A 23,989-nucleotide genomic window follows, 5' to 3' on the forward strand; every position below is an offset into this window, starting at 1 on the left:
GAAGCTTCAACTGGCTGTGTAAAACATTATTAATATAATATTACGCAAAATCCTTCATAACAGAGTCCTCCCTTTGTAGTGGCTCTCTGTTGTGGCTAATAGAGGGAGTCCCAAGCAAGGGACACCCCTCTACGACATCCATATGTCCTAAGAGAGCATATGGACAGGGGTTGTACGATTAGGACAACCCTTTTTAATTAAACAGTGATGTTTGCTTTACTCTGTACTGTGGACCTTATTTGTTTCAATCTGCCTTCCTTTACAGAAAATAGCAAGTAGCCAAGCCTCACTATACGCTATTAGGAGGATGTTGGTCTCCTCCTAATAAATTTGGCCACCAGCTTACATCAATCTGATATCTCTATGTTCACATCTGGTTTTCGCTACCTTTGGCACGTACAGTGAAGGAAATAAGTATTTGATCCCTTGCTGATTTTGTAAGTTTGCCCACTGTCAAAGTCATGAACAGTCTAGAATTTTTAGGCTAGGTTAATTTTAACAGTGAGAGATAGATTATATATAAAAAAAAAAAGAAAATCACATAGTCAAAATTATATATATTTATTTGCATTGTGCACAGAGAAATAAGTATTTGATCCCTTTGGCAAACAAGACTTAATACTTGGTGGCAAAACCCTTGTTGGCAAGCACAGCAGTCAGACTTTATTTGTAGTTGATGATGAGGTTTGCACACATGTTAGATGGAATTTTGTCCCACTCCTCTTTGCAGATCATCTGTAAATCATTAAGATTTCGAGGCTGTCACTTGGCAACTCGGATCTTCAGCTCCCTCCATAAGTTTTCGATGGGATTAAGGTCTGGAGACTGGCTAGGCCACTCCATGACCTTAATGTGCTTCTTTTTGAGCCACTCCTTTGTTGCCTTGGCTGTATGTTTCGGGTCATTGTCGTGCTGGAAGACCCAGCCACGAGCCATTTTTAATGTCCTGGTGGAGGGAAGGAGGTTGTCACTCAGGATTTGACGGTACATGGCTCCATCCATTCTCCCATTGATGCGGTGAAGTAGTCCTGTGCCCTTAGCAGAGAAACACCCCCAAAACATAATGTTTCCACCTCCATGCTTGACAGTGGGGACGGTGTTCTTTGGGTCATAGGCAGCATTTCTCTTCCTCCAAACACAGCGAGTTGAGTTAATGCCAAAGAGCTAAATTTTTGTCTCATCTGACCACATCATTCTCCCAATCACTCTCAGAATCATCCAGATGTTCATTTGCAAACTTCAGACGGGCCTGTACATGTGCCTTCTTGAGCAGGGGGACCTTGCGGGCACTGCAGGATTTTAATCCATTACGGCGTAATGTGTTACCAATGGTTTTCTTGGTGACTGTGGTCCCAGCTGCCTTGAGATCATTAACAAGTTCCCCCTGTGTAGTTTTCGGCTGAGCTCTCACCTTCCTCAGGATCAAGGATACCCCACGAGGTGAGATTTTGCATGGAGCCCCATATCGATGTCGATTGATAGTCATTTTGTATGTCTTCCATTTTCTTACTATTGCACCAACAGTTGTCTCCTTCTCACCCAGCGTCTTACTTATGGTTTTGTAGCCCATTCCAGCCTTGTGCAGGTCTATGATCTTGTCCCTGACATCCTTAGAAAGCTCTTTGGTCTTGCCCATGTTGTAGAGGTTAGAGTCAGACTGATTAATTGAGTCTGTGGACAGGAGTCTTTTATACAGGTGACCATGTAAGACAGCTGTCTTTAATGCAGGCACCAAGTTGATTTGGACCGTGTAACTGGTCTGGAGGAGGCTGAACTCTTAATGGTTGGTAGGGGATCAAATACTTATTTCTCTGTGCACAATGCAAATAAATATATATAATTTTGACTATGTGATTTTCTTTTTTTTTTTTTTATATAATCTATCTCTCACTGGTAAAATTAACCTAGCCTAAAAATTCTAGACTGTTCATGACTTTGACAGTGGGCAAACTTACAAAATCAGCAAGGGATCAAATACTTATTTCCTTCACTGTATGTCTGGAAATGTTTGCGACGTAGGAGTTAAATGTACAATGTAAGTCAAGGGGCGATATATGCCACTGTACAGATGTAGCCATCTTTAACTTGACTCTGATAACTGGCTGCAGCATTATATCACACAACAAAAGCCATTGAAAAGTCATTGAACAAGTCAAGATAAGAGATCTAGCCATTGTTTATTTAATGCGTTAAAAGTCAAGGTAAAGATGGCTACATCTGTATGTCATACATTCAAATACGTCGATGCCATCTGTTATCAGGATATATAAGCATTTCTTTGCATATATGCCAAACATAGAAAAAAAATAAATGTGAACCTAGCCTTGGAGGATAAAAGGTGAATCAAAAGGGTATTTTTCGGCTTATTGAAATCCACTGCAGCCTGGAAGATGTTTTTAAGATTTGCTTGTTGAATAAGATGATGAAAACATAGAGCAGAATTGCATATGGGATGCACATGTGTAAATAAAAGTTTTACGGTGATTATTTTAGGAGATACACTTACAAACAAAATAGAGTTGGAATAAACATTGCACCATATTCTGTACATGTGGAACTGCATAGCTTTGCTTTTTGTTAAAAAACAAAACAAATTTAGTTTTGAAGTTGTAAAAAAAACCAGTATTGTCTCTGTTATATAGTTTACATTATCTTTTGATTGTAAAGTGAACTGTAAAGACGAATCTATGACTCCAGAAGCAATATTCAATGCCTCACAATAAACGCCTACAGACAGATCGCTCTGTCTGAGACTGTGCAAGTCATTTTGGTAATAGTAATAGATGGTCTTGTTCTGAAGCAGGCACCGCTACTGTGATACCAGATTTACAGCTCTGAACTTTACCTTATACATTATTTAAATGGTATTGGCAAGTCAGCACCCATATTCTGGGGCAAGAATAATGGCATTTTAGAGTTAAGTTAGCAAGTTAAATGAATAAAAAGAATACATCTATCAAACGCATGGTATGCTCCTCAGTTTTATCTACAATATATGCAGCACACATATTATTCTGTATCCTTTGCTTTGTGAGCAACGACTCCTCTTACCACAGGGAACTGAAACTCTGTACTTGCCAACTTTCTGTCATTATCAGACACTGACCCTGCACTTGGTATCTCCTCCCAGGAGGCTTTGCTGGATTCTTTAGAAAGACATCTTAACAAAACACTAAGGGCAGCCAAGTGTGAGACCTTCATATGATGAATAGTTATTCAGACCAGGCACAAAGTATGACTTTAAATGTATAAACCAGTGCACCTAAAATGAATTTCCAGTTTTGAAAGTAATTAAAAACATTTAGAGATACTGGCATTGCCCATAATGGAGACTATTTTTTTTATTTATTGTTTTCATCTTGATATCATGGCAGCATATTCTGCAGCACTGTACAGTGTTTGTCAGTATTATCGGTCCTTGTCCACCACAGAGCTATCTCATATACACCAGGATAACATTTACACAAAACCAATTTACCTATCTGTATGCTATTAAAGGAAACCAGAATACCTGGAGCAATCCCAAACAAACACGGGAAGAACATACAAATACCATGCAGAATATGTTCATAGTAGAATGAAAATCCAGGACCCCAAAAGGTGAAAGGAAAAATATCTAAATGCTGTGCCATCATAGTGCCCGTAATTGGATAACATCAGGGATGTAACAATTGGGGGTGCAGAGGTAGTAGTTGCACCCGAGCTCTGTTGCCTAAGGGGGGCCTCAAAGGTCTCAAAGGCCCCTCTGACACATAAGAAGACATCAGTATTATAAAAGGGACATGGTAAATGAGGGGCCCTTTTACAGATTTCGGATTTGGGCCCAGAGGCTTCAAATTATGGCTGTGGATAACAGGAATCATTTTTTTAAAGTCAAGTAAGGAAATGATGCAGAAGATGGACATTAGATGGTAAGGGACATTTCCCCTCTTCACCTGATCACTGGTTATGGTGCAGAATACTAATATTACAATTACCTCAGTTCTCAAATCAGTTGCCCCTTTCAAATTCAACAGAACTCAATACACCTGGCACACCAGGCACACCAATCTAACCCAAAAACGGAGGTGAGCTTCCAGGCTTGCAGAGCGACATTGGAAGAAAACTCACTCCAAGGAAGACTACACAACATACAAAGATGCAGTTCTCACCTTCACGTCAGCACTCACTTCTGCTAAACAAGCCTACTTCTTTACTGTCATATCTATTTTTTTTCGACAACACCAAACAATTATTTAACACTTTTAACTCCCTACGCCATCCCCTGGGGTCCCTTCCCGCATCTCTTAGCTCAGTTGAGAACTTTGTCACACATTTCAAAGACAAGATTGACAAAGTTAAAAAAGCTTCAATATACAGTCCTGACAACCCCTCTCCGCAACTGTTCAGTGTTCTTCACCCATAACCTGTTTCTCCACCATTACTGATGGAAAGCTCTCCACTCTACTCTCCAGATCACACCTCACCACATCTGCACTTAATCCAATTCCATCCCACACCATACCTAACCTTACTACTGTGTAACACAGGAATTACCCATCTCTTCAATCTATTACTAACCACTGGAATCTTCCCTTCTTCATTCACACATGCAACTATCGCAACCACCCTTAAGAAGCCACACCATTCTTTTTGTCCAACTATCACCCAATCTCACTACTATTTACTTTAAAACTATTTGAACAGCATGTCTACTTTGAACTGTTCTCCCACCCCTCAGCCAACTCTCTTTTCGACCATCTATAATCTGGCTTCCGACACCACCACTCTACTGAAACAGCCAAAACCAGTGACTAATGATCGTATAACTGCCAAAGCCTCACAACATTATTTGGTGCTCCCCCTTCTAGACCTGTCCAATGCCTTCATTACAGTCTACATCTCCCTCCTGTTATAAATTCTCTTTTCTCTTGGTACCATAGACCTGGCCCTTTCCTGTGTCCTCCTCTTACCTGTATCTCCCATTCGCACATCACCTCTTGACCTCGTCCTCTCTGTGTTGGGCTCCCTAGAGGCTCTGCCCTGGGATCCTTCCACATCCTTCTCTTCCACATCTACACTTTTGGCCTTGGACAGCTCATAAAATCCCATGGCTTTCAGTACTTGGCTTCTATGCTGACAACACACAAATTTACCTCTCTGGCCTGAAGGTCACCTCTCTGCTATCCAAATCCCCAGAGTTTACTATATCCTCTTTTTCTCCTCCCACTTTCTTAAAGTCAACATGGTGAGAATTTAATTAATCTCACTCGACACCCTGTACTAGAATTATCAATTACAGTTAATGGCTCCACACTTTACCAGGTTTCAAAATTCTGATGCTTTAGGATAATTTTTAATTTCTTGCTGTCTTTCAAACCGCACATCCAAGCCCTTACCACCTTTTGCCGAGTCCACCTTGATAACATTTCTTGAATCCACTTTTTCCTCAACCCTGAGTCAACAAAAATTCTAGTACATGTCCTCATTATCTATCACCTAGACTACTGAAACATCCCATCTAACACTCTGGCGCCTCTCTAACCCACCCTCAAGTCTGCTGCCAGGTCAACTCACCTCTCACTTCGCTTCACCTCAGCCTCTCCCCTCTGCCAATCCATTCACTGGGTACCCATTGCCGAACAAATTGTGTTCAAAATATTAACAATGACATACAAGGTTGAACACAACCTGTCCCCACCATACATATCTAATACAATAAGGAAAAAATAATAAATAAAGAAAAACAAAAATATTTGCCCTAGTAGGAGGCAGGTAAATTTTATAACAAAACACAAATTGCCTATAAGGCAACTAACCCTATTTTACACACTACTAACAGAAGGTATTGAATGGTTTTATTCACATTATTCCTAATAATGCAAATAACCTTTATTAAAGGCAGGTAGCCTATATTTTAAAAACAACCCATGAGCTCAGAAACGTTAACGCTCACATAGATGTAATGGTCAGTGTCTGCTAACAGCAATAGAGTTAATATAATGTCTATACTAAGGGGAAGCGTCTGTAGACTGCTATCCCAAAATCGATTCTGTGCTGATGATATGTAACATGTCGGGGGGGGGGGGGTTAACATACCATCAGCTCAGAATCAATTTTGGGATAGCGGTCCACAGATTCTTCCCCCTAGTATAGACAGTATATTAATTCTACTGCTGTTAGCAGAGACTGACCATTACATCTATGTGAGCGTTAACGTTTCTGAGCTCGTGTTTTTTTTTTTTAGAATATAGGCTACCTGCCTTTAATAAAGGTATTTTCATTATTACGAATTATGTGAATAAAACAATTCAATACCTTCTGTTAGTAGTGTGGAAAATAGGGTTAGCTGCCTTATAGGCAAATTGTGTCACCATACATCTCTGCCCTAATATCCTGATACCTACACTACCAGATGAACAGCGTCAACCCTCACCTTCTGTCTCCTTTCTCCTTCCCTTGTATCTTGTAAGCCCTCACAGGCAGGGTTCACTCTCCTTCTGTACCAATCTATTATTTATCAAGCTCATGTTTACTTAACTTGTTGTTTTTATTGTCCCAAGTCGTGTACTTAAACCCTTTGTATGTACGCTCTGTACATAATGGTGCTTTGAAATAAATAATAATAATTATATCCAGGTTGTTAGACCCTAAGGAAGTTTCTGATAGAGTTTAGATATCATGCATTATACATCAAGATGGAATGAAATAGATGAAAATCACATTTGATTACTTTCTATCATTTTTATTGTTTTATTATTTTCCCAGATGTCACCAACTACAGCCAACAGTTATGCCCAGGACCTTTACATTCTGTCAACTGCTGCTTTACATTGTGCTATCTTGGCTAATTCTATGGTTGTTTGCACTCTCTGGTCGCATCAAGTCCCTAGCCTGTAATTATTCACAGCTGTTGTTCTTTGCTAGCCAATTCCTAGCAAATGATAGGACCAAGAGCCATTTCCTCCAGGACCTGCCTAGTTCATAGTAGCCTGTGTCCCAGCCAAGTATGTGTGTGCCCCTGTCATCTACCTGTCTCATCCCTACTTTTGCACTGTCATCTACCTCTTATGTTTGTATTATCCACCTATTCATAATTGTTTCTTCGTTGAATTCCAGCTGCTATGTCTCAGACCTCAGAGCTTTTGCACATTCTGAATGTGGAGATTTTAGATGCCAGCTACTGTGGCTGTTGCCTTCCAGAAACAGAGTTCCATAGTATAGAGTATGTTTTAATAGATCCCTAAACTCACATGTGACTGCACCATCTCTTTATATTAGTTCTTCATATGAAACAAAGATAGAATGTATACTGAAAAATGAGAGAGCAGACATTATGCCTATGTGTCCACGGATATAATAATAGAGGTAGAACACTACTTACTAGCTGAAGAAATAAATGTGCTGATGAGCCTTAACCCCCTGAGGACTGGGCCAATTTTGGCCTTGAAACCAGAACCATTCTTTTTATTTTTCCTCTCTGAATTCCAGCGGTCATAACCTTTTTTTTTTTTATTTGATGTAGCTATTTGTAAAGTTTTTTTTTAATGGAGATTTAATTTTTTGGTACATATACATTAGAGTTTCATTTATATAACTTCTTACTTTGGCAAAAATACTAAAAAAAAGCATTTCTGCAGCAATTTTTATTTATTTTTATGTACGGTATACACTGTTCATCTTAAATGATGCTATAAATTTATTGTACAGGTTGTTACTGTTTTGATGATACAAATATGAGTAGATTATTGTTTTTGGACTTATATTTAATAAAGTTTATTTATTGTAATGTGCATTTGTGTTTTTATTTATTTTCACCAATTTTTTTGAACATTCCTTTTTTTTCATTAATTTTACTTTTTTCTTTAGTCCCACAAGGAAATTTTAATTTTAGAACCATAATTGTATATCTATATGCCAATACAGTAACAGTACACAGGCAGTTGTTAGGGAATACCTAAGTATGCCCTAACAACAGGGAACATAGTCAGACTGTCCTAGGGTTCTTCAATGGACCCTGGTCTGTCTGCCCATGCTAGGTTTAGGCCTCGATTGCATCAAAGGAATTCCTTGTAACGTGATTAATGGGGTCTCCCTCAGTCTCTCCCTTTAAATGGCATGATAAGTGTTGATCGTGGCATTAAAAAGGTGTAGCAGTGCAGCTACTAGACAGTGCAGAAACTGTCAGGTTTTAAGCAACTCATAATAAAAACAGAGAACGCCCGGCGAACATCGTGCATCATCTCATATTGTTTTTGGAGGGGGTCAAGGGGTAGGCAGTTATACTTACCTTGTGGTGTTGTGCTAGGAGCAAAACATCCTGGTGTGCCTGTAATATATCAAGACTGCAGCTGGTGGATCCGTTCAGGGGCCACTAGGGTTCCTTCAATGATGCAGAAGGGGAGAGGAAAAATCGGATTGGTATCCCAGCGCTGTCACTTATGAAACCCACGTAGTGGTGAGGTTCAGGAAATTTGTCCAAAGCAGGATAGTAGACGAGGGAATGAAGAATGACATATGTTTATTTGTCCAACACCTACACGTTACGAGATCGAACCGATCTTTTCATCAGGCTAAAAACATACATGTTGCCAAGAGAACCCAGCAGGATTTAAATAGCTCAAAAACACCGCCAAAGTAGAGGAAACATCATTGGGGTCAAGGGTTAAAAGAGTTAACAATAAAAGGATATGATAAGGATTTGAGTGTATCAATATAACTTGCATGTTCACGCCCCCCCCACCTACAGAAATGTGTTGTTGTCCCCCTTCCTTAATCTACAACTATTCACTATGACAAAATAAGTTAAAAATATATATCTTTAGAATTATTTTTAAAATTATTCATACACATTTTTTTATTTTGCTGGTAGTGCTTTGTTACAACCATTTAGTCAGGAATGATACCTGACAACATAGGGGAACCCCGCTCATGAAACATCTGCACGTATACAAACTCATCTATACTTACCAATTTGGACCAACAATTGTTCTCACCACCTCTCTTTGTAACAATAAGTGTGGTTTTGAACTACCGCAAGGTGATTATTTAAACTAACATTTGCCCTATATACCGGTCACCATAGCAACGGAGAATGCTGCCACAGACCTAGCCCACAATTTACAAATACTCAACTTGACCCCTCCAGGCTTCCATAGCCTCCCCACAGGTTCCCCAGCAACCAAGGATGCCAACCCGTCCTTTCACTATGTTCTACATATCTAACTCAGTTGTCCCCATAGAAACCGAGGACACTGACCTACCAAACTCCTCCGCCCCTCCGATAGGTCACAGCCACTTCTGCCTACGATCGAGCGATCCCCATAGCAACCGGGGGAAGATAACATACCACTTCTATTCTTCACCCTTTTAGTTAACGGCGGCCATCTAAGAAACACTTCATGCCGCCTCAGCAAGATTTTACTAGCGCACATTATTCGAACATTTCTCTTCTCACATATTACCCTGGCGAGATGATAGATTGAAACAACCTCATTACTGTATCTATTGTGCTCAATAAAAGAAGCTTGAAGAGGAAAAATCACATGGCACTCACCATATTCCAATTGATCTTGGTGCTTTTAATTCACAGTTTCAGAGGCAGACATGACACGGGAGACACAAGTTGTGCTCAGTAACACACTCCATTGGAATTCTATTTACAGTGAAATCTACAAGTTATATTGATACACTCAAACTCATCCTATTATTGTTGACTCTTTTAACCCTTGACCCCAATGATATTTCCTCTACTTTGGCGGTCTTTTTGTGTTATTTAAACCCTGCTGGGTTCTTCTGGCAACATATATGTTTTTAGCTAGATGAAGAGATCGGTTCGATCTCGCAATGCGTAGCTGTTGTACAAATAAACATATGTCATTCTTCATTCCCTTATCTACTATCCTGCTTTGGACTAATTTCCTGAACCTCACCAATAAGTGGGTTTCATAAGTTGCAGCGCTGGGATACCAATCCGTTTTTTCTTCAACACCTTCTGTAAATCATGATAAGCATACTCGTCATCAGTCCTGAACCGGTTAAAAAATAGTTCCCTTTAGCAAGTAAATTGTGTAAATGTTTCTATATGCCATTTTTAATTTAAAAAAAAATAAAAAATTAGTTTAGCCCTCAATTTGATCCTTTAAGAATTCCTTGCACATAGTCACATCTGCAGGGAACCTTTAGAGTTAATTAATGACAATAATTCTATAAAGCACCACATGATTAAATGCAAGCTTCTGACCCAGATGACCCCAAACCTCAATTATTTTCTTTCTCTTCCAAATGATTCATTAATCAATCATTTTAAATTGACCTTGACAATTAATCTATCTAGAAGAAGTTTACTGTGTAAATTTACCTGTCAAAGTATTATGCTGCTGCCCATCTGCCACTTGTTGTTTTGACAAACCTGCTAAGAGGTTTCCACTTAATAGCTTAGATGATTGACTACAAATATTATGTGACACAAAAGTGCAGACGGAGATTGTAGATGGAGGCTGCTGTATGGTGAGGTACAGCAGAAAAGTCTACACCAAACAGGAAATACTGTCTACTATTTGTCAAAGGCAAGATTTGTAGAATAAAAATATCCATTACTTTGTAGTGGACTATAAAAGGGTATAAGTAGATAATGACCTGGAGACTAATAAAATAATCCAACAGTTCTAAAGGGTTAATTGTATGTACTAATAAATATAGGTATTACTGAAATGATTGCAGTTATGTGTTGTAAAAAGATTAAGATGGATTTGAAAGTAAGGTGCCAAGACAGTCATAGGTAGGTGTGCAAAATGTTCCATTATTGTGACTTATGCTAAGAATGGAAATATTATTTCTGTAAAAAAAACATTAGAATTGTAACTTACAAGCTATACATACATATATGACAACACAACCTGTGACTTTGGCAACCCTTACTAAATTTATTAATAAACATAAGATTGGATTAAAAGAATAATGTTATAGCAATTGCTCAGGCACTAAAATGGAATTTGTATTGATACGAGTATGAGTACTCAGGCCCAAAGACAATTTAGTTTAGCAGGGGGAAAAATTTATTGTAACAAAATAGCCATATCAGGCAAGAGATACATATTGACATAACTGGCAGCCTGAAAAGCAGCATTGGGATGTCCCATCTATGTTATTATAAACTCCTTCATTTTGGATAAATCAACTCTCCAGGTTCTCCCTTAATAAGGTTCATTTGCCTCAGTCTATGTCTGGCAATTACATGTTTTTTTTTAAAATCTTTCTGCCCATGTTGTAATAGAAATCTGCTCTCTCTCCATGTATTGACTCTCTGGTGAGCCTGTGTATACACAGCAGCCAATCTACCTCTCTCTATAGGAGGAGAAAGGAGCAGCCTGGACCAATGATGAGAAATTAGTTGGGTCTCAGACTACCTCAGGCTCCCAGTAGGCACTATGGCTAAACTGTAGTTACAAGGTTCGGATAGCACTAGGTAATGGTGAGGGTGCATTAGTAGGGGCCCAACCCGATCCAATAGAGAAAATAAGTACTATGCACACCAATATGGAGTTATTTATCCAAACAAATAATTTATTATTACCCGCCAATCTTACAGTACCATCCACGCAGGACCAGCATTGACTTAAGTGCCTGAGGAAGGTCAAGGTGTTGACCGAAATGTCGCACTGCACTGTCACTGGCTACAAATAAATAAATAATTTGTTTGGATAAATAACTTCATATTGGTGTGCATAGTACTTCTTTTCTCTATAGCTAAACTGTAGTCACCGTGCCCTAATAATGCTGAGCTAAAAAGTAGCCAAGCAGCAAGCAGTGAAGAAAATAAATAGCAGATAAGCATCACCAATAAGTACTGACTTACATATATATTTTTTTCACATTGCTATGCTATGGCATGCTTCAGGATGAAAATAAGTAATGGACTGTCAATATATGGTAATGTGTGGTTCACATATTTGTTTAGCCCTAGCCTTACTCCACTTGTCACAATACATTGCAGCAAAATATTTGGAAAAAGACCAAAAATAACATTCCATTTTTGAGACAAGATTTCAAAGGATGAACTGACTTCTTTAGGTCTATAGCACTAAGTACAAATTCTTTACAGATGTCAAAAGGAATGAAGCAACAGTAGATAACTTTTATCCTTGAGGAAAAACTCCAGTCACATTGTAAGAAGATATTTGTCTAAAGTTATACATAATTCTTTGATGGTACAGAAACATGGGCAGAAATATTATTCATGTATCGATGCAACATTAGGGGCAAGTTTGTAAAATATGGGATGGTATGTTTCTAATATGCGATATCACCCTTCACAACTCTTCCCCCTGTTATTTGATCTAAAACTATAGTCAATTTTACTAAAACATTGTGATCCTACCTATCCGTGATGAATGTCTAATGAGACTCTAAGACGCATACTGGTACTGGTCACACTTCACAATTTCTTTCTAATGTTTTGCAAACATAACTATTTGATTGTACTGAACCCAAATTCATAGTTTTTGTGATCATGTCGCTGAAGTACCTCTTCATGAATGATCCTAGTTGATTGTATATAATAAGGAGCTGGTTTAAAGCCCCGAGACCAATTGTTGTAATGAAATGCTTCTAAATACTTAATTCATTTATACTTGCCCAATAACAATCATTAGGGAATGTTATATTTTACATTAGGAGATATATATTTTTTTTTACAATATGTCCAAAGTAATAAGTTCATTTAAAAATACAAATTACATTTTAAATAAAGTTATATCATAGCATTTGGGGAAGTAATCACAAATAGTATTTAGCCATTCTTTATATGGATTACAGTATTTCCTAACATAGTCTGGTGCAATTGGGCCTTGGTCCCTAAGTGCTCTTTCTGTGGACTCATGCTATGTGGTGGATGGGGGTGTGATTGGTTTTATCCATCTCATTATGACTATGATGCATGTTAATAAATATCCTGTAATCATGGAATCACTATGTCATTTTCTATAGTATGCGTATATTGTATTTACTAATATATATATTCCAACACCCTGGGCAATTGTAGCCAATTTTTCTTCACAAGGATAAAATTGTGAATAGAGTAGGATAATTTTCCTCTATCAATATAACATCATAGACACCCAATCATATCAATTAGATTTCTCAATACCAATAATTACCATAATACTATTATACATACTTTTAAAACATAACTTTCTGAGTAAAAATATAGTTGAAATTCAATTTTATAACTACCATCAATTTTACCATAGAGTTGGTAGCGCAAATTTGCTGGGGGTCCAAGTTTTCTAATTAACATACCATCAAAGTAAATGGTTGGAAAACCCCATACATGATAAAGTATCTAATCAAGTATGTGATGAGCTAAACATTTCTACTAGCCTGCCATGTATAAATTTTGACTAGAAAAATGACCACATTGTTCGCGAAAACACAAAGCATACCTTCAGGGGGAAAAAAACGTTATAGTGCTCTTAGATCCTCATGTGCAGTTTAACCGTTCCCTTTAAAGCTCAGCCGTTTGTGCTCCAAACACCTCCTTCTTCCTAATTCACTAACAAAAAGTTGTTAGCATGTTAGAGATACGGTGAAGCTGCAACCCGGCTACCGGTCACTGTTTCTACAAGCTTGATAGCGGTAACTGCTTGACACTACTTTAATCAATGCCAACACTACTTTAATTCCAGCAATCTCCCTTCACAAAGATACAAACAGCTTTTAATCCTCTGTAAGAAGTTCAAGTTATTTTAGCTCTGTCTATCTGTTACTGCAGATGACATCTGCAGGGAGGAAGTAAAGTGCTTCAGTAATTCAGTAATGAATGGAGGGAGAAGCCTGTAAGTGGATAAAGCTGATAAACAGCATAGAAACCTGAATTTTCACATTAAAGAGGCTCTGTCACCAGATTATAAATGCCCTATCTCCTACATAATCTGATCGGCGCTGTAATGTAGATAACAGCAGTGGTTTTTATTTTGAAAAACGATCATATTTGAGCAAGTGATGAGCAATTTTAGATTTAGTTTCTTAACCCCTTAGTGACCAGCCCATTTTAGGCCCTAATGACCAAGCTATTTCATTTGTTTTTCTATAGTCGCATTCAAATAGCTATAACTTTTTTATTTTTTCGTCTACATAGCTGTATGAGGACTTGTTTTTTGAGGGATTAGTTGTACTTTTTAATAGCACCATTTTAGGGTACATATAATTTTTTTATTAACTTTTATGAACTTTTTTTGAGGGGATTATAAAAAAAAACTGAAATTCCACCATTGTTCTATGCGTTTTTAAATTGACGCCGTTCACTGTCCGGCGTAAATAACATGTGACCTTTATTCTATGGGTCGGTACGATTACGGCGATACCACATATGTAGAGTTTTACGACTTTTGCAGAATAAAAACACTTTTGAACTAAAATTATTTGTTTTTGCATCGTTGCTTTCCAAGGGCCGTAATTTTTTTATTTTTCCATCAATGTAGTGATTTTTTCAACTTGTTTTTTTGCGGGACAAGACGTAGTTTTGATTGGTACTGTTTTGGGGTGCATGGGACTTATTGATTCATTTTTATTATGACTTTTTTGGGGGGCAATGGAAAAAAATTGCAATTTCACCATTGTTTTTTGAGGTTTTTTTTTACGGTGTTCACCTTGCGGTTTAAATTACATATTAACTTTATTAATGGAGTCATTACGGTCGCGGCGATACCATATATGTGTACTTTTATTAATTTTTTACACTTTTACTAAATAAAACCACTTTTTATGTAAAAAAATTGTTTTATTTATTTTTTTACTGTACTTTTTATTAATAATCTTTATTTCACATTGGTGACTTATTTTATTAGTCCCACTAGGGGACTCTACTGTGCGATCTTCCGTTCGCTGCTATAATGCTTTGGTATACTTCGTATACCAGAGCATTATTGCCTGTCAGTGTAAATCTGACAGGCAATCTGTTAGGACGTGCCTCTGGTGCGTCCTAACAGGCATATGTCCATGGCAGACCTGGGGGCTTTTATCAAGCCCCCGGCTGCCATGACACCCCATCGGAGACCCGCGATTGCATTCGCGGGCCGCCGATGGGTGACAGAGGGAGCGCACTCCCTCTGTAAACAAAGTTAAATGCTGCGGTCGCTATTGACGGCGCCATTTAATGGGTTAAATGGTCGCGATCAAAGTAAACTTCGATCGCGGGTGTTGGAGCAGGAGCCCGGCTGTCATCAGACAGCTGAGCCCCGGCTCCAGCCTGCACGGGAGACCCGTGCAGGACTTAGACTAGGCGAACGTGAAAAGGCGTCAGCCTAGCCTAAGGCCCCTTAGTGACCGACGTGAAAAGGCGTATTGGTGGTCACTAAGGGGTTAATGCCCAACTGGGTGTGTTTTTACTTTTACCCAAGTGGGTGTTGTAAAGAAGTGTATGAGGCCGACCAATCAGTGACCAATAAGTGACATACACTTCACATTGTTCCAGCCCAGCATGATCCACAGCACAGTGAGATTGTGTAGTGAAAGAAGCTGGGCTGGAACATTGAGAAGTGCAGGACACTGATTGGTCACTGATTGGTCAGCCTCATACACTTCTTTACAACACCCACTTGGTCAAAAGTAAAAACACGCCCAGTTGGGCATTAAGAAACTAAATCTAAAATTGCTCATAACTTGCTCAAAAATTATCGTTTTTCAAAATAAAAACCACTGCTGTTATCTACATTCCAGCGCCGATCAGATTATGTAGGAGATAGGGCACTTATAATCTGGTGACAGAGCCTCTTTAAGGTGCATATCCTAAGAGGTTTGTAAGTGGATCACTAAGGCATTAAGGAAGTTATCATGTTATTTAAATATGTTAATGACTTTAGCCTCAATATTTATAATCAGACAAGACTGAAAATACAAATAGCAGGTTTAATCACAAGTAATAATGAAATTCTCACCCGAAGGGTGTACGACAAACATGAATTCAATTCTGTGATATATTGGCAGATAACACAAAGCAATTAATACCTTTTCTAATGCATTGAAAATACTATGTCTCCATTTATTGCAAACCTAGCGTGGGTTTGATTGTGTGTCTACTGGGTGCATTTAATATGTATATACAGCCCACTAAAAATTCCCAGTAATCTATTTGATTTTTATTTCAACCAAGCATTATTCAAAGATGAAGCCCAGGGGGAAGATAATAAAGGATTTACTTTGTAAACTTTGATTCTAACCTCGATTAAGCGCGAATGCTCCTTCAAGGCCCAAGAACCTTTCAAGCCATTTTCTGTTCTCTGTTTTCTTTCACAGCGTGAAACCAACATATTTGCTTCCTTTACAGTTATTGACTGAAACTGACCTTTTCCTTGTTCTTAATATTTTATATAATCTTTGCTGTTCAGCTTTTGTTATAAGTCTATTACATAGGAAGCCTTCAAGGCACAAGCCACAGAAAATAATACTTAAAATCAATAACATAGGAAAATAAAAAATACAACCAATAAAAAAAAGCTAAATTGATACATTCATAAATCATCATTGTAATGCCAATATAAAAAAAATCATTTTTAAAATGTTCAGTCCAGTTAATATAAATACACCTATTAAGCATTCTTTAAAGAAAACTGGTAATAATATGTATTCAGGAGCAATGTGGGAAAAATTCTAGGCCTGTTGTTCCAATGAAATCCATGTGTGCAAAGATGGACGCAAACACTACTCCAGATTTTAACAGATTATAGGAATTTAGATGAATAGAATCTATATATGAGTCATGTAGACAGTTTGGATAACATTTTAAAATATAAGAACTCATACCAATAATATTTGATTCTATGGCAATAAAAAAAAATGATTTCCAATTGGTTACAGCTTGTTTGAAAAGTTTATGCCCATACATTTTGATAAATTCAGGTTTACTATGTAATTTGAATGGTAGCTTCCCAATAATTCATAACCATGTAATGCAAGTATTCTATTATAGCATTTCTAATGAGGGAAAAGTTTTGATCATTAATAATCTCTGAATTCATACAGTGGTCTTAATAAACTAGTAATGGCTCAACAGTCATTGTGACGCTAAAATGTGTCTGGATTTAAAACTTACTTCATTGGCCATTATAGGGGTAAGTCTCTTTTGATCTGTCATAAAGCATAGGTATAGTACCGTAGGCCAATCTTGTCTTCATCAGCTTGAACAAAAAAAACAAAACTTTCTGTGAATAGAAAAATTCTTACCATTTTCTGTAATGATGCGTGGAACTTCCTTTTCTGCAGGGGAAATGCATCGGATCTGGTTTCCAACTACAAGTCCATCCATCTCTGAAAGATCTTCAAATGTGCAGTTGACACCAGCAGAGAGCTCTGGTACATTATAAGCTTCCAACACCAGCTGTAACCCATAAAATGTAAACTAATCAGCGACACGGTTCAATCAATGCAGAAAAAAAAATAGAAGAAATGTAGAAGGGAAGGTAGGTAGGTTTTGTAAAAATGTTCATCATCATTATACGTATGGTACATTATATGGCGGATCTATATTTAACCCCTTCATGGCAGAGGTATTTACCTCCATCTAACACCATTTACCTACACCGTAGTACACTGTGAAGTGACTGACATTGATTTTCTCGTTATAATGGTACCTATAACGGGAAGGGATATATAAGGCAGCGAGTTCTTGAACTTGATGTGTAGGAAACAGAAAAAATGGGCAAACATAAGGATCTGAGCGACTTTTGCCAAAGCCCAAATTGTGATGGCTAGACCACTAGGCTTTTTGATGCACGTGGGGAGCGAAGGCTTGCCGTCTGGTCCGATCCCTCAGAAGAGCAACTGTAGCAGAAATTGCTGAAAACTTTACTGCTGACTGTGATAGAAAGGGGTGCTTACTAGGTATGGGGATGAGTATCCACGTAGTACACAATATTAGGCAGATGGTTTTAATGTTATTGCTGATTGGAGTGTTTTCGGTATGTGTTGGTTTTATGGCAATTTTTTTTTCTATTTATCTTTATTTATATATTTAGCATTACGAGTGAGAATGTGAGCAGACGTCTGTGCGTGCCATAATGCCCACCCCTCCGCTCACATGATATGTTCAATGTGATGCTGAGAAGAACTGACACCTGGAAGGTGCACTGTCCCAACATGTGAATGTAGCGGAATGGCGCTTCCTTAACTATCCTGAAGGACTGTAAAGGATATATCCTTTCCCTTAGGGTAAGTTCACACGCAGAATAAAAAATGGCTGAAAATTACGGAACTGTTTTCAGAGAAAACAGCCTCTGATTTTCAGCCATTTTTGAAGATGAAAAAATTTTTTGAGGTGGTGTTTGGAGCCGTTTTTGGAGCTGACACATTGAAAAACAGCTTCAAAATTGGCTCAAGAAGTGATATGCTCCTTCTTTTTACAGGGCATTTTTTTACGCGCCATTTTTTAAAAACGGCGGTGTAAATAAACACCCTGTCTGAACAAAACACCGTTTTACCCCTTGAATTCAATAATTCAATGACCAGGTATTTGTAGGCGTCCAGGTACCATTTTTTTAGGCATATTTCGGGGCGTTTTTACCCCCCGAAATACGCCTGAAAACACAGTGTGTGAAAATACCCTTAGCCGGACTCTCCTCCTCAGTCTTGCAAAAGGTAAGCGTGGGACCCCACACAGACTCTCGCAGTAGCGGCTCAGAAACATACTACTCCACTCTTTTTCTGTAAACTGACAATTATATTTTTTCTTTGTTTGATAGTTGAACTGCCTCCATTTTCTAACAGTCATGGGTCACTAAATGTAAAAGTGTGTTTGCAAACTGTAGCTGATAACAAAAGCTGTATGAGCGTGTATACAAATAACGGCTGGTGATCAAGGCTGTGAGAGAATGTATGCAAATTGTGGTTGGTGACTGAAGCTGTAACATGCATGACATAAACCCATGTGTGGTTTGAAACGTAGCAATGGATGTACAAATACATTTGTAAATCTTTTTTGCACCTGTCTGGACACTGTCTGCTATCTTCTTGTTCTGTAAAGCTGTAAAAGTGTGTCTGCAAATTAAAAACTGCAAACAAGTCTGTAAATAGACTGCTGTAAAGTACGACATGGAGCAAAATGAATGACAATATATTATCAACTTAAACAGTAAAGTGCAGAAACGAAGCTCTGGGAAAAATAATGTTGCAGCACAACTGGAATGTTTTGCTCACTCCCCCCCCCCCCCCCCCCCCAATAAGACTGGGGGAAAATAATTTAATAAATGAAAGCTATTGGAAAGAAATAAGTATTGTAATGTTGCAGATTTTAGCCGCTGTAAACTAAAGCGAGAAAATAATAGTGGAGCTGCTGACTGAGGGTGAAAGAGTGGAGACTGAAGTACTATTTTTAAGAAGGGACATGCAAAATATCTGAGAAAGACTGATTATAATGGAGGAAAGATTAAGAGGAGTAGAGGATAAGGTGAACAGGCTAAAACAGGGCTTAAATTAGAGTAGGACAATAAAGTATACACTCAGAAGCTGACAGATCTTGAAAACCATTCTCGACTGTATAATATTCATTGTATAGGATTTCTGGAGAAAGTGAAGGCTACATTGATTTTTTTGCAAAAATGGTTTAAAGATTAAATTGGGGAAAACTTCTACTGGAATGACGACTTTATCGATAGAGCCCATAGACTCCTCATAAAACAGACCCCACCGGTGACACGACAGAGACACATAATCTGTTCCAGAGATAAGAAAAAAGTGCTCAAAGGTGTCAACAAAGAGGCAGGTTCTTGTCTGAATTGGTTCTAAGATTAGTCTATTCCCTGATTTCTCCCCTAAAATTCAAAGAAGGAGGAGTAAGTTTGGTGAGATGTAAAAACGCTTAAGAGTAAAAAGCACCGGTTATTCACTAATCTACCCAGCAAAATTTATAATTTTTTATAATGATGAACAGTTTATTTCTCTGAGGCGAAAGAAACAAGCAAATAGATTTAAACCTCAGCTGATAAAATGACTATTGCGATCTAGGGGCATTACCATATGATTTGGTTATTGCAGTACAATATAGGGAAGCAAGTGTTAATAATCAACGCATTTTATTTCAGGTTGGAGTGGGTCAGCAATGGATTAAAGAAGGGTGTACATGTAATGAATGTATGGAATAAGGACAGTGCCAACCCTTTAAGTGGGAACTTAGGGGCTGTTTCTCTCCTTTTCTTTTTTCCTTTCTATTTCTTCCTTCTCTGTTCTTGCTCTCTCCATTCTTCTGTTTTCCTTTTGGTTGGTCTAAAGTAGTAAACTAAGTTTTTAACCAGTGATATTAAAGGGATGAGGGATAAACTAAAAAGATTGTCAGTTTTCCATCTGGTGGAAACTTATTGTCCTGATATACTGTATTGTGTTTACAAGGAACACATTTTTTCTGGGACGACACAAGTGTTATGAAAAGATGCCGGGTAGTAGTTTATTTCCATTCATGCTCCTCAGTTTATTCAAGAGGGGTGAGCATCCTGGTGAGAGAAAACTTGAAGTTTCAATGTTTGTTGAAGTAGATTGACCGGAAGGGCAGATTTATTTGTATGCATTGTTGTATAAAGAGGTCAGAAAAAGGGGTCCCACGCCTTAAACTTCCTATGTGGTGTATGAAGTTCACAACTTTATTTTTTGAATTTTGAATGCTGTGAAGTGTGAGCAGAAAAGTAAAAGTAAGAGTAAAATTGCTTCTGAAGTTTTCTGGGAGACAAAACTGCCAAGGATATGTGAGGAATTGGGACGATATATGGAGGTTGTTATAAAAACCCAAACAAAATACAGTTTTCATGCCATTCTAAAGCTCATAAGTTATTCTCACGGATAGATACAGTATGGCCATTGGCCACAGAGGAAAAAATATAGGGTAAATAAAGTGTAAAATAAAGTCACGGGTCTTTCAAATAATGTCCCGTTAATAGTAGACTTAGTGGATTCTAATTTAATAGCAAGAATAGATGAAAAATGAATTTGTATTGGTTGAATGCAATTGGCTCACATGATCAGATTCTTCATTAACTTAGGTTGAGTATTTGAATATAGGCTTTGCTCTAAGACATACAGTATGGGATGCAGGGAAGGCATTATTGAGGGGGTAGTTATCTTGAGAGATTATTCAAGTTAAACAAAAATATCATGAGGAGAAAAAGTTGTTAATTAAGGAGGTCACAAAGGAGGAAAAGATATTCATTATATTTCCAGTATAATGAAAGAAAATGACTTAGAAGCACATTTACTTATGAAGGCACAAAGCTCTTCTAATAATTGCAGCATTAGATGGATTAATGAAGGAGAAAAGCCAGAAAAAATGTTGGCACAATTGGTTTAGAACCGTAATAGAAATAAAGGGATCGGGGAAATTGGAACAGATGATGATGGCAAGACGGTTAGGGAACAAAGAGAAATCAAATCTGTATTTAAGAGGTAACCCCTTAAATCTGCTCTTAAGTAAGGCTCTACTAGCCGTAACTCAAGAGCTGAAGGAATAAATTACAACTGAAGTCGGCGTCTGCTGCCTTCGTCCGAAACGCGCATCGTCTCTCCTGTGCAGGAACATGTATATAGGTATGTACTCCACTCTGTAGGGCCTTTTTTTGTCCTTTTCAGAATTGTGGTTATTTTGACTTGATATGCTTTTGGATGATGCCAATGCTCTGTCCCTTGTTATACACGTATATACTTTCTTATTTTTATGTCATTATCATTAGTATTATACATTGTTATTGACTGTAGTAAACCTTTAGATATGATGCGCTAGGTGCGTTTATTGGTGCGTTTATTGACCTTCCACTTACTTTTGTATCCACATGTCTTTATACTTCAATTTATGCATGTATATGTCCGGACTCTATGACATCCTTTCCTGCATAGGCTGACACCATATTTTTTACGTTGTTTGACTCATCTTTTAAATGTTTCGTATCTATCCCCCGATAAAGTGATTCTTTTTATTACAATTTATGATCTTTTATGCTATTATTGACCTTTTGGTTGTAGGTATATATATATATATATATATATATATATATATATATATATATATATATATATATATACACACCTTTCAAATAGTTTTGGGTTTTTTTCAAATTAAAAATTTAATTGTCCATCAGATCCACATCAAGGATTAAACCCCTATTATTTACTTGGGTAAAACTTAAAGGCTATAACCACCTTTGAAATAATTTTTGTTTTGTTTGTTTTTTAATAAAATTGTCTATCAGTGTGATTGGTGCAACTTCCTAACTACATTTTATTAAAAATTATTTTTACTTTTGGAGATACAGCTGCTTGGTATCCTGCATACAGAGCAGCTGTATCTTGCGCGGAACCCTGTATCTGCCAGGTCAGCGGCACTGACGGATTCAGCATCAGCGGGTCCCGCGGGCCTCTGACACGCAGGATCGAGCTGCTATCGATCACATCTGACCTCATAACTTAGATGTGATCGATTACAGGTGGATCCTGCGTGTCAGAGACATGCAGGACCCGCTTTTGCTGAACCCGACTGGTCCGCGGGACTGACGGATTCAGGTCATAGATTATGATACAGCTGATCTTTATACAGAATACAAAGCAGTTGTATCTCTAAAAGTAAATTTTTTTCATAAAATGTGTTTAGTAAGTTGATGGACAATTTTATTTAAAAAACAAACAAAACAAAAAGTATTTCAAAGGTGTATATAGCCTTTAAGTTGTATTCAAGTAGATAATAGATAATAGGGGATTAACCTTTGATGAATGCTGGAGAAGTATTCAAGTATTTTATTTTTCAGGTATTTGTATATCAGATGCTGTAGTTTAGTCAATTAAATAAGACTAAACATGTTGCCCTTGTTTAGCAAGCTTAAAAGAGAATGCCCCCTTTTAAGTATTATATGATCATTATAACTTTAGATGCAATGGTAGGAAGTTTTGTATGGAAAGGGGGGGCAAGATTAGGAAATGTTTTTTTGCAGTGCCCAACTAAAAAGCGTAAATAATACAAAATTGCAGGATGAGGCCCAGAAAAATGGGGCTTTGGGAGCTGGACTATTGAAAAAGGGTAATAAGAATAGAATTGCTAACGTCTTACGAATGAGAAAAATGTTGAAAATGGAGGGATTATTCACTGTATACCTATATGGCACGAGATTGACATTACACATCTAAAAAGGTACAAGGGTTAAGGGATTGGAATTATAAGAGAATGGTGAAAAACAGTGATGATCGCTGTGATAAATGTAGGGGATCTGACGTTAATATGGTACACTTATTATGGGAGTGCCCAAAGCTCTATATCTATTTTACCAAAAATCTTGCTGCTATTAGTAAAATTTGTAATATTAAAGTAGAATCGGATCCATTAATCTGCATTTTGGGAAATACCAGCAGGCTGGTGGGGGACCTAAAAAAATAAAATTTTTGGCATCAATATTATTATTCTTAGCACGTAAATTATTTCTTAGAATTTGGATTAAACAGAATCTGCCAGATATTGATGGTTGAGCAAGATTAGTAGATTCTGTTGCTTGATGGGAAATAAGTGTATAGGAAACATGGATTTTATGAATGACAAAGAGGTTTTTAGATGTCTAATTTTGGAGTTTGTATGTGTTAAAGATAAATAGAAGTAAAGAAAAAAATATTAATTTTTTACAATTCTGTTTCCCCCTTTATTGGAGCTGCTATTTACTACAGCTCAACTACAAAGAAGTTTGTCACAGTCAGAGCTGATCTGGGTCTTATAAGACCCAGTAGTTCTAGCACATTGATAATAACATATTTTAGAGATTTATAATACCAGTAACTTGGTTACCAACAGTTAACAAATGTGCTTTCTTATACACCCTCATTCTCCCTGTCTCTTCTTTCCATATTACTGCACCTTGTGTAGCAACCAGTCCCTAGTCTACCGCCTCTATTCTTCCTGGTGACATAGTGTTTGCAATATAGGGAATCAATACCTCGTTCATCAAGGGTAACTAGAGTATATAAGGTTTTTTTTAATTTACTTACTTCATAAACAAAGTTG

General features: G+C 37.6%; 1 protein-coding gene across 1 annotated transcript in view; it reads right to left on the bottom strand.

Moving 5' to 3' along the window:
* Positions 1 to 23,989, bottom strand: part of PLXNA4 (plexin A4) — a 715,975-nt gene that overhangs the window by 219,500 nt on the left and 472,486 nt on the right. Inside the window, exon 7 of the mRNA XM_075857507.1 lies at positions 17,200 to 17,353. Coding sequence (XP_075713622.1) covers positions 17,200 to 17,353 — 154 coding nt within the window. The remainder of the gene's footprint in view (positions 1 to 17,199; positions 17,354 to 23,989) is intronic.

The sequence above is a fragment of the Rhinoderma darwinii genome, chromosome 3 (genome assembly GCF_050947455.1).
Source record: "Rhinoderma darwinii isolate aRhiDar2 chromosome 3, aRhiDar2.hap1, whole genome shotgun sequence".
In the NCBI taxonomy this organism is placed as follows: domain Eukaryota; kingdom Metazoa; phylum Chordata; class Amphibia; order Anura; family Rhinodermatidae; genus Rhinoderma; species Rhinoderma darwinii.